General features: G+C 47.7%; 1 protein-coding gene across 1 annotated transcript in view; it reads right to left on the bottom strand.

Annotated features, from left to right (window-relative positions):
* The window catches only part of PLEKHG3 (pleckstrin homology and RhoGEF domain containing G3), a 98,273-nt gene that overhangs the window by 40,016 nt on the left and 41,761 nt on the right, over positions 1-16,496 (bottom strand). Inside the window, exons 9-14 of the mRNA XM_075330879.1 lie at positions 15,138-15,230; positions 12,725-12,811; positions 7,332-7,365; positions 7,142-7,237; positions 4,814-4,825; positions 616-642 (exon numbers count right to left, since the gene is read on the bottom strand). Coding sequence (XP_075186994.1) covers positions 616-642; positions 4,814-4,825; positions 7,142-7,237; positions 7,332-7,365; positions 12,725-12,811; positions 15,138-15,230 — 349 coding nt within the window. The remainder of the gene's footprint in view (positions 1-615; positions 643-4,813; positions 4,826-7,141; positions 7,238-7,331; positions 7,366-12,724; positions 12,812-15,137; positions 15,231-16,496) is intronic.

The following is a 16,496-nucleotide window of genomic DNA, read 5'->3' as shown; positions in this document are numbered from 1 at the left end:
TATTGTCAGTATACTATATGGGGTTCGAGGAACGTTCTGAGCCCTGATGTGGCCGGTATCGATACACAATTGATTTGCCCATTTAGTGTACTACCTTATTTGCTATACCGCACCTTACATGTATTCTTATATATATTCTCTACCCAGGACATTGTTCTTTGCTTGTATAACGCGTGTGCCCGCCATTCCCTGACTGTTTGTCCTCTCGCTTACCTCTTATTTCTGTACAAAAATATTCCCATTATTTGATTTATATTTGATGGTGATTTTGTTATTATTAATAAAGATATATTTTAAAGAAATTTCCTGGCATTTTTGCCCATTTTTACGAAGTGTTTGTTTTTAATCATTTGTTCATAGGATATGAATTGAATCTCTGCTACACATACATACATAAAAATATATAAAAATTAGCTCTAAATAAAAAAACCACATCTCTATGGGAGAATATAGAGGATTAAAAAAAAGCAACAACCAACCATCAAATAAAGTAAAAGCAAAAGCTGGTCCCTTTTGTCTTTTCTGTGTCACTAATCTTCCTTAATTATCCCCATTCCATACATTATATTTCGGAAACCTTTCTTACACAATTAATTCATGAGCACGTAATCTTACCATTCTCATCCACGTGCTTTAATACATCTGCAGGAGCAAATAAAAAGGTTTAAGTTTAAAAAAGACAAAAATATTCACCCCGTCATTAAATTAAGCGTGACTCCAAATATTAAAATATTTGAATTAAAATTGGCTTTATTTGTATCTTTTGTTGAATGTACGTGAATAAGGAGACTCAAGATTGGGATTGTTATAATCAGCATAAAGCTGATATAGCCTGTGATTGCTTGCGGTGTAACTGCTCACGATGAGGGAATATTTGAGTGGAATTGGATATTATAAAAATCTAATATTCACCAAATTGTGGATTTTTTCAAATTCACTTCCGTGCCAGTGGAGGAAATTAGCGGTTGTCTGGACAACGTTTTGCTAAATCATTAAAAAGGCAAAAAAATACTCATAACTAGAGTTGAGCGGATAGGCGATAATCCAGGTCCGACGGAGCCGGATCGGGTTGCCGAAGAAATCCAAATCGAGAGAGAGATCGAGAGAGAGATCGAGAGAGAGATCGAGAGAGAGATCGAGAGAGAGATCGAAAGAGAGATCGAGAGAGAATGAATCCCGGGTAGTGGTCGGACTCGGATCGGAACCTCGAACCGTGCGGATCCGGAGTTTTCAGATCCGGGTCCGCTCAACACTACTCATAACCTACCTTAACGCTCATGATTCCTGCCCCTTTGCTCTCCACTGTCCCTCGTCTGGCCATTGGCACATTTTTTATCACCGCCGGCAAGGTATGAATCCCCGAGCCTCGTCAAGCTAGGCTGGGACATCAACCAAAGTCGTTAGCGCATGTGCGTGCAATGTCACGGAGCAAGCCGCGATGTAACAACCTTCCCGACCTAGCATGACGAGACCCAAGAAATCAGTGCTCAGCGGCCGAGATAAGAAGATGCCGAGGACTGGACGGAGGATGGGGAGGTGCGGAGCGGTAACCCGGAGGGGAGTTTATGTATTTATTATTTTCTATATCCTACTTTTATGATCTGGGGCCTGGAGAGACGCGAGGGCAGAATAAGGAACACTCAATTCATGGAGAATAACTGATGCAAATTAAATTTTCCAGAAAAATCCACTCAATTTGACCGATCTGCTCACCTCTAGTAATTATGCTCTCTGGTAGCTTTACAGAATAAGCCATCATGTGTGTGTGTGTGTGTGTGTGTGTGTGTGTGTGTGTGTGTGTGTGTGTGTGTGTGTGTGTGTATAAGCCAGAAAAAACATTCCTGGCCATTAAATGACTTGTACCCAGCATATGTGGCAGTTTCTCCCTACACCAGATGTGTTGTCAGTTTCTCTCTACACCAGATGTGTTGGCAGTTTTCTCCCTACACCAGATGTGTTGGCGGTTTCTCCCTACACCAGATGTGTTGGCGGTTTCTCCCTACACCAGATGTGTTGTCAGTTTCTCCCTACACCAGATGTGTTGTCAGTTTCTCTCTACACCAGATGTGTTGTCAGTTTCTCCCTACACCAGATGTGTTGTCAGTTTCTCTCTACACCAGATGTGTTGTCAGTTTCTCCCTACACCAGATGTGTTGTCAGTTTCTCCCTACACCAGATGTGTTGTCAGTTTCTCCCTACACCAGATGTGTTGTCAGTTTCTCTCTACACCAGATGTGTTGGCAGTTTCTCCCTACACCAGATGTGTTGTCAGTTTCTCTCTACACCAGATGTGTTGTCAGTTTCTCCCTACACCAGATGTGTTGTCAGTTTCTCTCTACACCAGATGTGTTGTCAGTTTCTTCCTACACCAGATGTGTTGGCAGTTTCTCTCTACACCAGATGTGTTGGCAGTTTCTCCCTACACCAGATGTGTTGTCAGTTTCTCCCTACACCAGATGTGTTGGCAGTTTCTCTCTACACCAGATGTGTTGTCAGATTCTCCCTACACCAGCATATGTGGCAGTTTCTCTCTACACCAGATGCGTTGGCAGTTTCTCCCTTCACCAGATGTGTTGTCAGTTTCTCCCTACACCAGATGTGTTGGCAGTTTCTCTCTACACCAGATGTGTTGGCAGTTTCTCCCTACACCAGATGTGTTGGCAGTTTCTCCCTACACCAGATGTGTTGGCAGTTTCTCTCTACACCAGATGTGTTGGCGGTTTCTCCCTACACCAGATGTGTTGGCGGTTTCTCCCTACACCAGATGTGTTGTCGGTTTCTCCCTACACCAGATGTGTTGGCAGTTTCTCTCTACACCAGATGTGTTGGCGGTTTCTCCCTACACCAGATGTGTTGGCGGTTTCTCCCTACACCAGATGTGTTGGCGGTTTCTCCCTACACCAGATGTGTTGGCAGTTTCTCCCTACACCAGATGTGTTGTCAGTTTCTCTCTACACCAGATGTGTTGGCAGTTTCTCCCTACACCAGATGTGTTGGCAGTTTCTCCCTACACCAGATGTGTTGGCAGTTTCTCTCTACACCAGATGTGTTGGCAGTTTCTCCCTACACCAGATGTGTTGGCAGTTTCTCCAGTTTCTCTCTACACCAGATGTGTTGTCAGTTTCTCCCTACACCAGATGTGTTGGCAGTTTCTCCCTACACCAGATGTGTTGTCAGTTTCTCCCTACACCAGATGTGTTGTCAGTTTCTCTCTACACCAGATGTGTTGGCAGTTTCTCCCTACACCAGATGTGTTGGCAGTTTCTCCCTACACCAGATGTGTTGTCAGTTTCTCCCTACACCAGATGTGTTGGCAGTTTCTCTCTACACCAGATGTGTTGGCAGTTTCTCCCTACACCAGATGTGTTGGCAGTTTCTCCCTACACCAGATGTGTTGGCAGTTTCTCCCTACACCAGATGTGTTGGCAGTTTCTCCCTACACCAGATGTGTTGGCAGTTTCTCCCTTCACCAGATGTGTTGGCAGTTTCTCCCTACACCAGATGTGTTGTCAGTTTCTCCCTACACCAGATGTGTTGGCAGTTTCTCTCTACACCAGATGTGTTGGCAGTTTCTCCCTACACCAGATGTGTTGGCAGTTTCTCCCTACACCAGATGTGTTGTCAGTTTCTCCCTACACCAGATGTGTTGGCAGTTTCTCCCTTCACCAGATGTGTTGGCAGTTTCTCCCTACACCAGATGTGTTGGCAGTTTCTCCCTTCACCAGATGTGTTGGCAGTTTCTCCCTACACCAGATGTGTTGGCAGTTTCTCCCTACACCAGATGTGTTGTCAGTTTCTCCCTACACCAGATGTGTTGGCAGTTTTCTCCCTACACCAGATGTGTTGGCAGTTTCTCTCTACACCAGATGTGTTGGCAGTTTCTCCCTACACCAGATGTGTTGGCAGTTTCTCCCTACACCAGATGTGTTGGCAGTTTCTCTCTACACCAGATGTGTTGGCAGTTTCTCCCTACACCAGATGTGTTGGCAGTTTCTCCCTACACCAGATGTGTTGGCAGTTTCTCCCTACACCAGATGTGTTGGCAGTTTCTCCCTTCACCAGATGTGTTGGCAGTTTCTCCCTACACCAGATGTGTTGGCAGTTTCTCCCTACACCAGATGTGTTGGCAGTTTCTCCCTTCACCAGATGTGTTGGCAGTTTCTCCCTACACCAGATGAATTGGCAGTTTCTCCCTTCACCAGATGTGTTGGCAGTTTCTCCCTACACCAGATGTGTTGGCAGTTTCTCCCTATACCAGATGTGTTGGCAGTTTCTCTCTACACCAGATGTGTTGGCAGTTTCTCCCTACACCAGATGTGTTGGCAGTTTCTCTCTACACCAGATGTGTTGGCAGTTTCTCCCTACACCAGATGTGTTGGCAGTTTCTCTCTACACCAGATGTGTTGGCAGTTTCTCCCTACACCAGATGTGTTGGCAGTTTCTCCCTACACCAGATGTGTTGGCAGTTTCTCTCTACACCAGATGTGTTGGCAGTTTCTCCCTACACCAGACATGTTAGCCGTTCTCTTCGTGCCTTTCTGCTTTAGTTTCTCTTCAGCGTCTCGTCCTCCTCTATCCATAGTTTATAGCGTCAGGTGTAATTTGATCCTTCACAGATTTGCGCTGTAGTGTTTTATAATGGATTCTTAGAGCAGCAGTTTAAAGGGAATCTGTCACCCTTTTGCTTTTATTTAGTTATCAATATGGGCATACAGGTGGCATCAAGGTGAAATTTGCTATACCTGTATGCCTCCTGGATGATGGGTCATTTGGCAAAAATGTCCTTTTATATCTTCTATCTTCCGGGCTATGCGGCGTGTGCTGCCTGGAAGATAAACCTGCCTCCGGTCTTCATTATACAGGATTCCTCCTCCCCTTCTCTTCCCTAGTGAATCTGTGATATCAAGTCCAAGGCCATAAATTTTGCACGGGCGCATTGTTCCTGCCATCCCTCCCTGCACTGTTCCACCCTTCTGTGGGCACAGGTTTCAATTTTTTTGCTGTGTGCAGGCACCAGGGAGTCTCTGCTGCCTCACAGTGCAAGAGAGACAGCAGGCAGAATGCGCAGGCACCGGGGAGTCTCTGCTGCTTCACAGTGCAGGGGAGAGGTAGCAGGCAGAATGTGCAGGCACCAGGGAGTCGCTGCTGCTTCACAGTGCAGGGGAGAGATAGCAGACAGAATGCGCATGCACCGGGAGTCACTGCTGCTTCACAGTGCAGGGGAGAGATAGCAGGCAGAATGTGCAGGCACCGGGGAGTCACAGTGCAGGGAAGAGACAGCAGGCAGAATGCGCAGGCACCGGGAAGTCACTGCTGCTTCACAGTGCAGGGGAGAGAGAGCAGGCAGAATGCGCAGGCACCGGGAAGTCACTGCTGCTTCACAGTGCAGGGGAGAGAGAGCAGGCAGAATGCGCAGGCACCGGGCAGTCACAGTGCAGGGGAGAGATAGCAGACAGAATGTGCAGGCACTGGGGAGTCACTGCTGCTTCACAGTGCAGGGGAGAGACAGCAGGCAGAATGTGCAGGCACCGGGGAGTCACTGCTGCTTCACAGTGCAGGGGAGAGACAGCAGGCAGAATGTGCAGGCACCGGGAAGTCACTGCTGCTTCACAGTGCAGGGGAGAGATAGCAGGCAGAATGCGCAGGCACCGGGGAGTCACTGCTGCTTCACAGTGCAGGGGAGAGAGAGCAGGCAGAATGCGCAGGCACCGGGCAGTCACAGTGCAGGGGAGAGATAGCAGACAGAATGTGCAGGCACTGGGGAGTCACTGCTGCTTCACAGTGCAGGGGAGAGACAGCAGGCAGAATGTGCAGGCACCGGGGAGTCACTGCTGCTTCACAGTGCAGGGGAGAGACAGCAGGCAGAATGTGCATGCACCGGGAAGTCACTGCTGCTTCACAGTGCAGGGGAGAGATAGCAGGCAGAATGCGCAGGCACCGGGGAGTCACTGCTGCTTCACAGTGCAGGGGAGAGACAGCAGGCAGAATGTGCAGGAACCGGGAAGTCACTGCTGCTTCACAGTGCAGGGGAGAGACAGCAGGCAGAATGTGCAGGCACCGGGAAGTCACTGCTGCTTCACAGTGCAGGGGAGAGATAGCAGGCAGAATGCGCAGGCACCGGGGAGTCACTGCTGCTTCACAGTGCAGGGGAGAGATAGCAGGCAGAATGTGCAGGCACCGGGAAGTCACTGCTGCTTCACAGTGCAGGGGAGAGACAGTAGGCAGAATGTGCAGGCACCGGGGAGTCACTGCTGCTTCACAGTGCAGGGGAGAGAGAGCAGGCAGAATGCGCAGGCACCGGGGAGTCACTGCTGCTTCACAGTGCAGGGGAGAGACAGCAGGCAGAATGCGCAGGCACCGGGGAGTCACAGCTGCTTCACAGTGCAGGGGAGAGACAGCAGGCAGAATGTGCAGGCGCCGGGAGTCACTGCTGCTTCACAGTGCAGGGGAGAGATAGCAGGCAGAATGCGCAGGCACCGGGGAGTCACTGCTGCTTCACACAGCAGGGGAGAGACAAGAGAAAGCACAGGCGTGGCATTTCTGGCTGTGCACAGGAACTCTGAAGAGAAGGAAGGAGAAATCCTGTATAATGAAGACTAGAGGCCATTTATCTTCCGGGCAGCACACGCCCCATAGCCTGGAAGATATAAAAGGATTTTTGCCAAGCGACCCATCATACAGGAGGCATACACATATGGCTAATCTCACTTCTATGCCCATATTAATAAGTAAAAAAATGCAAAAGGGCAATAGATTCCCTTGAAAGCAACTTGTGAAGAGTATGAAGTAGGCAGATAAAACCGCACAATCAGCAGCGGGCTCCACAGAGAAGGAGGCACAGCGAGGCGATGGCGTACACTGCACACACTCACGACTATGCCAAAAAGGATCAATAATTAGTTACTCATTAACAAAAAGTAGGGAACTGATTAGCAAATCACTTGTATGTGACTTATGGCCTGCGAGTCTGTAACCGCTGAGGGATTACTAAACAGCCGGGTACACTCTGTATAGAAAAGGAAGGTCAAGAAACAGCCGAATGTTCCACTTCCTCTGATGCTTCCATTAATCACTATAGTAAGCGCAAGAAACAAAAGGGCTATAGATTGTAGGCCAAGGGCTATAGTAGTGTAAATGTTACCGGACTGCCGGCGTCCTGGCACATGGGTGACCATGGGATCAATGGCAGACATGGCCTTCTTCACTCTTTCTGGGCTGTATCTATACCGTCCTGGATCTGGGGACAGAAGACGCCCACAATTAGCACACACTGCCGGCATCATTACTCCACACCACAGTGATGCAGACAGCAGAGCCATAGTCACACTCACACATGGCGTCCATCTCTAGAATCGCTTCTTTGGCCTAAAAGAAAATAAATATTCTAGTCAAAACAATATAATGAAGACAAAAGTCATAAAATGAACAAGAGGCAGTAACCATCGCTACATTATTGTTAAGGTTTATTATGTCTCATACCAGTAATGCCTCCTTTCATTTACAATAAGCTCTGGAGGCATTACCAGTATGAGACATGTAGATCCGGAGAGCGGACTGTCAGTCATTACATGTCTCACACTGGTAATGCCTCCTTTCATTTACAATAAGCTCTGGAGGCATTACCAGTATGAGACATGTAGATCCGGAGAGCGGACTGTCAGTCATTACATGTCTCATACTGGTAATGCCTCCTTTCATTTACAATATGCTCTGGAGACACTACCAGTATGAGACATGTAGATCCGTAGAGCGGACTGTCAGTCATTACATGTCTCACACTGGTAATGCCTCCTTTCATTTACAATAAGCTCTAGAGGCACTACCAGTGTGAGACATGTAGATCCGTAGAGCGGACTGTCAGTCATTACATGTCTCACACTGGTAATGCCTCCTTTCATTTACAATAAGCTCTAGAGGCACTACCAGTGTGAGACATGTAGATCCGTAGAGCGGACTGTCAGTCATTACATGTCTCACACTGGTAATGCCTCCTTTCATTTACAATAAGCTCTAGAGGCACTACCAGTGTGAGACATGTAGATCCGTAGAGCGGACTGTCAGTCATTACATGTCTCACACTGGTAATGCCTCCTTTCATTTACAATAAGCTCTAGAGGCACTACCAGTGTGAGACATGTAGATCCGTAGAGCGGACTGTCAGTCATTACATGTCTCACACTGGTAATGCCTCCTTTCATTTACAATAAGCTCTAGAGGCACTACCAGTGTGAGACATGTAGATCCGTAGAGCGGACTGTCAGTCATTACATGTCTCACACTGGTAATGCCTCCTTTCATTTACAATAAGCTCTAGAGGCACTACCAGTGTGAGACATGTAGATCCGTAGAGCGGACTGTCAGTCATTACATGTCTCACACTGGTAATGCCTCCTTTCATTTACAATAAGCTCTGGAGGCACTACCAGTGTGAGACATGTAGATCTGGAAAGCGGACTGTCAGTCATTACTTGTCTCACACTGGTAATGCCTCCTTTCATTTACAATAAGCTCTAGAGGCACTACCAGTGTGAGACATGTAGATCCGTAGAGCGGACTGTCAGTCATTACATGTCTGACACTGGTAATGCCTCCTTTCATTTACAATAAGCTCTAGAGGCACTACCAGTGTGAGACATGTAGATCAGGAGAGCAGACTGTCAGTCATTACATGTCTCACACCAGTAATGCCTCCTTTCATTTACAATAAGCTCTGGAGGCATTACCAGTATGAGACATGTAGATCCGGAGAGCGGACTGTCAGTCATTACATGTCTCACACTGGTAATGCCTCCTTTCATTTACAATAAGCTCTGGAGGCATTACCAGTGTGAGACATGTAGATCAGGAGAGCGGATTGTCAGTCATTACATGTCTCACACTGGTAATGCCTCCTTTCATTTACAATAAGCTCTGGAGGCATTACCAGTGTGAGACATGTAGATCAGGAGAGTGGACTGTCAGTCATTACATGTCTCATACTGGTAACACTCCCTTTTCATTTAATATAAGCTCTCTCTTACAGTCAGTTAGTGGTCTCTAGATGGCCTTAGAACTACTACTACTGTGGCCATGATGTCACTGCAGGTCCCTCATCTCCTTGTAGGCATGGAATCTGCAGTGATGGGGTCAGCAGTATCAGGGCAATTTCTGTGTAGCGGTCACCAGATATTCCTAATATGAAGTAGGGCCACCACCTTTGATGCCGCTTCTTATTATGCCTACAGACGGCTCGGTCTGGTCAGACTGGCGCCTCTGGTCTGTAATGCATGCACATTACAGTACAGTGCTGTGCCCACAGCATGGCAGAGAGGAGCACGTCTCTACAAGGCTCATGAGTGGGAGACGCTGTGTGGATGACACAGGACTCGCTATCCACATGAAGACGGGCAGGAGGACAGTGACTATAGGAAGAGAGGAGCCGGATCAAGTCCACAGACGCACATCGGCCCTGACCGCATCATCTGTGGGTATAATACAAGATCACAAGAAGCTGCGGAATCACCGGCAAGAGCCGCCTGTGACTACTCTGTGCCACCAGACGTCTGCGCTTGCCACAACAGGCATGTAGCTACCACACAAATAATACCGTAGTCCCACACAACCTATTTAAAGGGAATCTGTCAGCAGGTTTTTGCCGCCTGATCTGAGAGCAGCATGATGTAGGCAAAGAGACTCTAAATCCAACAATGTGTCACTTAGATTACTGGCTGCAGCGGTCCTGGCAGAGTTTTTAGATTTAGCAATGCAAGAGAGCTCACAAAGTAAACCTGCCCACACCAAGCCCTCTATGTACAATGTCTATAAATAGAGAGGTGCTAATCAGAGAGGGGGGATCTTGGATGGCAATATTGATCCCAGGTGATAAAACCTTAACGGTAAGTAAACAGCAGCACCCAGGGTAACATCACTGAACTCTGTGTGTCATCCTCTATCTCCTGCCGTCTTCAGATTAGATAGCAAAAATCTGCTGACAGATTCTTCTCCACTATGGTGGAGCGGCCTGACAGATTCTTCTCCACTATGGTGGCATCTCCTGACAGATTCTTCTCTGCTATAGTGGAGCGGCCTGACAGATTCTTCTCCGCTATGGTGGAGCGGCCTGACAGATCCTTCTCCACTATGGTGGAGTGTCCTGACAGATTCTTCTCCGCTATGGTGGAGCGGCCTGACAGATTCTTCTCCACTATGGTGGCATCTCCTGACAGATTCTTCTCCACTATGGTGGAGCGTCCTGACAGATTCTTCTCCGCTATGGTGGAGTGTCCTGACAGATTCTTCTCCGCTATGGTGGAGCGTCCTGACAGATACTTCTCCACTATGGTGGAGTGTCCTGACAGATTCTTCTCCACTATGGTGGAGTGTCCTGACAGATTCTTCTCCACTATGGTGGAGTGTCCTGACAGATTCTTCTCCACTATGGTGGAGCGGCCTGAGAGATTCTTCTCCACTATGGTGGAGTGTCCTGACAGATTCTTCTCCACTATGGTGGAGCGGCCTGACAGATTCTTCTCCACTATGGTGGAGCGTCCTGACAGATTCTTCTCCACTATGGTGGAGCGGCCTGACAGATTCTTCTCCACTATGGTGGAGTGTCCTGACAGATTCTTCTCCACTATGGTGGAGCGGCCTGACAGATTCTTCTCCACTATGGTGGAGCGTCCTGACAGATTCTTCTCCACTATGGTGGAGTGTCTTGAGAGATTCTTCTCCACTATGGTGGCATCTCCTGACAGATTCTTCTCTGCTATAGTGGAGCGGCCTGACAGATCCTTCTCCGCTATGGTGGAGCGGCCTGACAGATCCTTCTCCACTATGGTGGAGTGTCCTGACAGATTCTTCTCTGCTATAGTGGAGCGGCCTGATAGATTCTTCTCCACTATGGTGGAGTGTCCTGACAGATTCTTCTCCACTATGGTGGAGTGTCCTGACAGATTCTTCTCCACTATGGTGGAGCGTCCTGACAGATTCTTCTCCACTATGGTGGAGCGTCCTGACAGATTCTTCTCCACTATGGTGGAGTGTCCTGACAGATTCTTCTCCACTATGGTGGAGTGTCCTGACAGATTCTTCTCCGCTATGGTGGAGCGTCCTGACAGATTCTTCTCCGCTATGGTGGAGCGTCCTGACAGATTCTTCTCCACTATGGTGGAGCGTCCTGACAGATTCTTCTCCACTATGGTGGAGTGTCCTGACAGATTCTTCTCCACTATGGTGGAGCGTCCTGACAGATTCTTCTCCACTATGGTGGAGCGTCCTGACAGATTCTTCTCCACTATGATGGAGCGTCCTGACAGATTCTTCTCCACTATGGTGGAGCGTCCTGACAGATTCTTCTCCACTATGGTGGAGCGTCCTGACAGATTCTTCTCCACTATGGTGGAGTGTCCTGACAGATTCTTCTCCACTATGGTGGAGTGTCCTGACAGATTCTTCTCCGCTATGGTGGAGTGTCCTGACAGATTCTTCTCCACTATGGTGGAGCGTCCTGACAGATTCTTCTCCACTATGGTGGAGTGTCCTGACAGATTCTTCTCCACTATGGTGGAGTGTCCTGACAGATTCTTCTCCACTATGGTGGAGTGTCCTGACAGATTCTTCTACACTATGGTGGCATCTCCTGACAGATTCTTCTCCACTATGGTGGAGTGTCCTGACAGATTCTTCTCCGCTATGGTGGAGCGTCCTGACAGATTCTTCTCCGCTATGGTGGAGCGTCCTGACAGATTCTTCTCCACTATGGTGGAGCGTCCTGACAGATTCTTCTCCACTATGGTGGAGTGTCCTGACAGATTCTTCTCCACTATGGTGGAGCGTCCTGACAGATTCTTCTCCACTATGGTGGAGCGTCCTGACAGATTCTTCTCCACTATGATGGAGCGTCCTGACAGATTCTTCTCCACTATGGTGGAGCGTCCTGACAGATTCTTCTCCACTATGGTGGAGCGTCCTGACAGATTCTTCTCCACTATGGTGGAGTGTCCTGACAGATTCTTCTCCACTATGGTGGAGTGTCCTGACAGATTCTTCTCCGCTATGGTGGAGTGTCCTGACAGATTCTTCTCCACTATGGTGGAGCGTCCTGACAGATTCTTCTCCACTATGGTGGAGTGTCCTGACAGATTCTTCTCCACTATGGTGGAGTGTCCTGACAGATTCTTCTCCACTATGGTGGAGTGTCCTGACAGATTCTTCTACACTATGGTGGCATCTCCTGACAGATTCTTCTCCACTATGGTGGAGTGTCCTGACAGATTCTTCTCCACTCTGGTGGAGTGTCCTGACAGATCCTTCTCCACTATGGTGGAGTGTCCTGACAGATCCTTCTCCACTATGGTGGAGCGTCCTGACAGATCCTTCTCCACTATGGTGGAGCGTCCTGACAGATCCTTCTCCACTATGGTGGAGCGTCCTGACAGATTCTTCTCCGCTATGGTGGAGCGTCCTGACAGATTCTTCTCCGCTATGGTGGAGCGTCCTGACAGATTCTTCTCCACTATGGTGGAGTGTCCTGACAGATCCTTCTCCGCTATGGTGGAGCGTCCTGACAGATTCTTCTCCACTATGGTGGAGTGTCCTGACAGATTCTTCTCCGCTATGGTGGAGTGTCCTGACAGATTCCTCTCCATTATGGTGGAGTGTCCTGACAAATTCTTCTCCACTATGGTTGTGTTATGATTTACAAATGTCAAAAAATAACACAAAAAGCTACTCAAAACAGCCCTACCTTTTGGGGAATAATGGCATGATGGTTCTCCAGGATCAGTTTCTTTATGTGATGTGTCCATAGACGTTTCTCTTCCACGGTTTTAGCCTGTTTATATAAAGAAAAAGACAGGTTTGTGGGAGACGAAGCCAAAGAATCCAAGAGTCTGGTGACATAAGAGGCTTCCCTGTGGGAGTGGAGTGGAGTGGAGTGGAGTGGAGTGGAGAGGAATGGAGAGGAGAGGAGTGGAGTGGAGTGGAGTGGAGTGGAGGAGTGGAGTGGAGTGGAGTGGAGAGGAGTGGAGTGGAGTGGATGGAGAGGAGAGGAGAGGAGTGGAGTGGAGTGGAGTGGAGAGGAATGGTAGCACAGCCACCACACTATGCTTTACATCTATCGCCATCAGTTTCACTGACCACTATCTGACTTACATCCTACATCATAAATATTCATCTCAAACACATACAGATGTAGCTAAGTTTACCTTACCACAGATGACCCATCAATGGAATATTACGGCACAAATAGGTGTAATTGGACACCAAACCTGACATCAGTCAATGGCTTGTGCAATGTTAGTTTTTGAGGTTGTCCACTATAACATTGATGGCCTATCCTTAGGATTGGTCAACAATATTTGATCAGCCGGGGTCTGACCCCTGGTACCCCCGCCGATCAGCTGTTCTCGGTGCCTGTGGCCAGAAATGCTCCGTTCCAGAGCTGCCCAGTCTTCTGATGGAGGACGCTGCTGGGTACTGAGATGTAAGGGGGGGGTCAAGGCTATGCCACCCCTGCAGAAGTGCCCAGCACGCAAGAAGGTTTCTCAAACGTATTAGTCTGTCCTGTGTTATTTGGTAAATGGTCACTAGGTAGCAAGGGGAGCCAGCTTCTTCTTCCCTGACACCTCTAGGAAGTAAGGGGTTAAGGAGGGGGCAGAGTATAAATAGGGCAGGCTGTAGAAAGAGGACAGGAGAGTCTCCAGTTGGAGAAAGACAAGAAGGCCAAAACATTTGATTATAGAAGATCCTAAAGGGTCAAACTTTTGACACCGGACGCGTGGGGTCCTGCTCATTAGAGGACTGTTTTAACTGCGTTCCCAGAAGAGGGGTTTAGTCCGGACGATCGGGGTGGCATCTGTCTTTCCTGGATTGAAAATTCAATGATTTCCCCTGTGAGACCAAAGGTCACTCGGCTTTTACAGGGGAAGAGTAGGTCCTGGCCTGAAGCACGGGCGGAAGAGTGTTGTCGGAATAAGCCCCTTCAATAGCGCAGGCTAAATCCCTGTGGGTGGCAAGGAGAGGCTAGAGGACTTTTTGAATTGGCCAGTGCAGTGTGACGTCAGACAGAGAATGAGAGGCCTAGCAGTATCCCAAAGAGCTCAGGGACAGGAAAGAGGTCAGCCGGTAAATATAATGATGGAATGGACTCTGGAGGGAACCCCATCGGGGACAGAAATGGTGCCTGCATTATGCGATCTGAAAGTACCCATTTGATTTATTGTCTCAGTGGAAGAATGGAATGTGGCAAGAGCATCCTTGCTGTGGAGTGGCGCCAGGGACGCAAGGGGTTACCAAACGGCTGCGCTGCGGCCTGACAGCTGCTGTACACACGACTACTGCTGGCTTCCCTTTCCGCTCTTTGGCACATCTGCCTCCTATGGACTTGAATGGGAGATGCAAGTGCAGTACTCGGCCACTATCAGAGGACAGCTGATCGGCGGAGATGCCGGTTCTCGGACCCCGGCCGATCAGACATTGATGACCTATCCTGAGCATAAGCCGTTAATGTACTGGACAATCACTTTAATGCTCTTAACACAGATCTGTAACCAGGTATATAGACAGTACCTTGTCAAGTACAACTTGTCTACCCATGTATTTACATGTCAATAGTTCTTAAAATGAGTTGCACAGTTGGTGAAGACTAGTGGTTATGTGTTCTCCAGGACACAGAGGGACCAGATGAACCCGTCCTATCGCTCACACACAAAGAAAAGGAACAGACGTACGTGGGACATTATCCAGTCCCTAGCCGGCCGGCGAGATAACACGCAACATACCAGAAACACTAATATCTGAGTCTATGACTCTCTCCCTGTCATCCCGTTCCATAAGCAGCGGCTGTAACCTGATCCTTCAGTGATCTTGTGATCTTGTCTCACTATGTACAGATATTGGTAATGTACTGCAAGAGAGTGGGAACGAAGAGAAGGAAGAGTCTTGCCAGGTGAGTTCAGACAGAGGGATATTTTTGCTTGTACTATTGATGGAAAATACAGATTTTGGGGCAGGGGTTACACAAGGTGCGTATCCTGATGATGGATTTGCTTCTAAAGTTAATCATCTTTCCACCTGTATGTGCGTCAGACTCCTCTGATTTTCCATAGACATAGCATTCTGCCTCCGCTCCTGCACGGCCGCTGAGTGATGTCACCTACCTGGACATTGTGCTGCTGTTTGCTGTTCTTGTAGTGCGTTAGGGTGAAGCAGATGGAGTCTCGCGTGCTCTCGATCAGCATCAAGTGTGAACACTACAAAAGAAAAATAGCAACAGAAAGTTCACGTAAAGGGAATCTGTTACCAAGTTTTTGCTACTCCATCATGATGTACAGAGACCCTGATTCCAGTGATGTATCACTTACTGGCTGCTTGCTGCAGTGTTGATAAAATCCCTGTTTTATCTGCTGAAAATGTACTGACCTCTGTATAACCCCGCCCACACCTCTTTATAACCCCGCCTTCACCACAGATTGCAAGCTTTCTGTGGTGGGGTGGGGGCGGGGTTGTACACAACCCATGAGTATATAGGACTATCTAGCAACAGGTTTGCTAGTCCTGTAGTGATAATCTCCTGCTGATAAAACTGTGATTTTATCAAGACTACAGTAAGTGACACATGGGATTCGAAAAGCTGGCCCTGGTGCACCTCACCAGCCATCTATAGTGAGATCATCAGAGGGTGGGATATTAATACTGTCCTGATGGGGTACACCTTGTCACCTGGGATGGGGTTTATGCTTTTTTGATCAAAAACAGTGCTTACTAAGTATCCTATGTTATTTATATGTACTATGTAGTTACTTAATGCATGGTATATGCTTGTTTCTAAATTAGGTTTTGTTAATTGGCCATAGTGTGAACATGCCCCTACACGATGCATGTATAACAACTGATGCTCCGGCTCATTTCTTTGGTATTGCTTTAATTTTTTGTATCTTGCTCTTCCCTTCCTTGAGCTAGGCATTTCATTTATACAGCTTTTATATAGTTTCCCATGGGCAGGTGTCCGAAAAGTTGGGCCACAGTCCTGCTACACCCCCATCTACATTGAGGTCTTCTGACACAAGGTGAGGTATTAATACTAAAGGATAGGATCTTCCCGATCGGGGTTTACCTTGCCACAGTGGGACGGATTTTATACTTTTTTGATCAAAAACAATGTTAAGCAATTCCCCTGTGTTATTTATATGCACTATTACGATTTACTGCAGGGTAAAGGCTCATTTTAGTTCTAGCTTAGGTTTTCTCTCAGATTAAACAGCAAAAAATGTTGGCAGATTCCCTTTAAAAACTTAAATAGGATGTCCAGCTGATTAAAAAAATAGTTTTAAAAGGGTTCAGACCACTATACAATAAGTAAAGGCTTAATATATGCATCCGTATCCCCAACACCGACAAATCCAATGTTACCCACCTAGCTAAAATACTGTCAGGTAAGATCCCAACAAGCCCCTTTAAAACTATTTTTTTATTGGATGGATAATCCCATTCAAGTGTACCAATTACCAGGATTTTCC

The sequence above is a fragment of the Anomaloglossus baeobatrachus genome, chromosome 12 (assembly GCF_048569485.1).
Source record: "Anomaloglossus baeobatrachus isolate aAnoBae1 chromosome 12, aAnoBae1.hap1, whole genome shotgun sequence".
NCBI classification, from domain to species: Eukaryota; Metazoa; Chordata; class Amphibia; order Anura; family Aromobatidae; genus Anomaloglossus; species Anomaloglossus baeobatrachus.
This window is presented reverse-complemented; position numbering and strand designations above follow the sequence as displayed.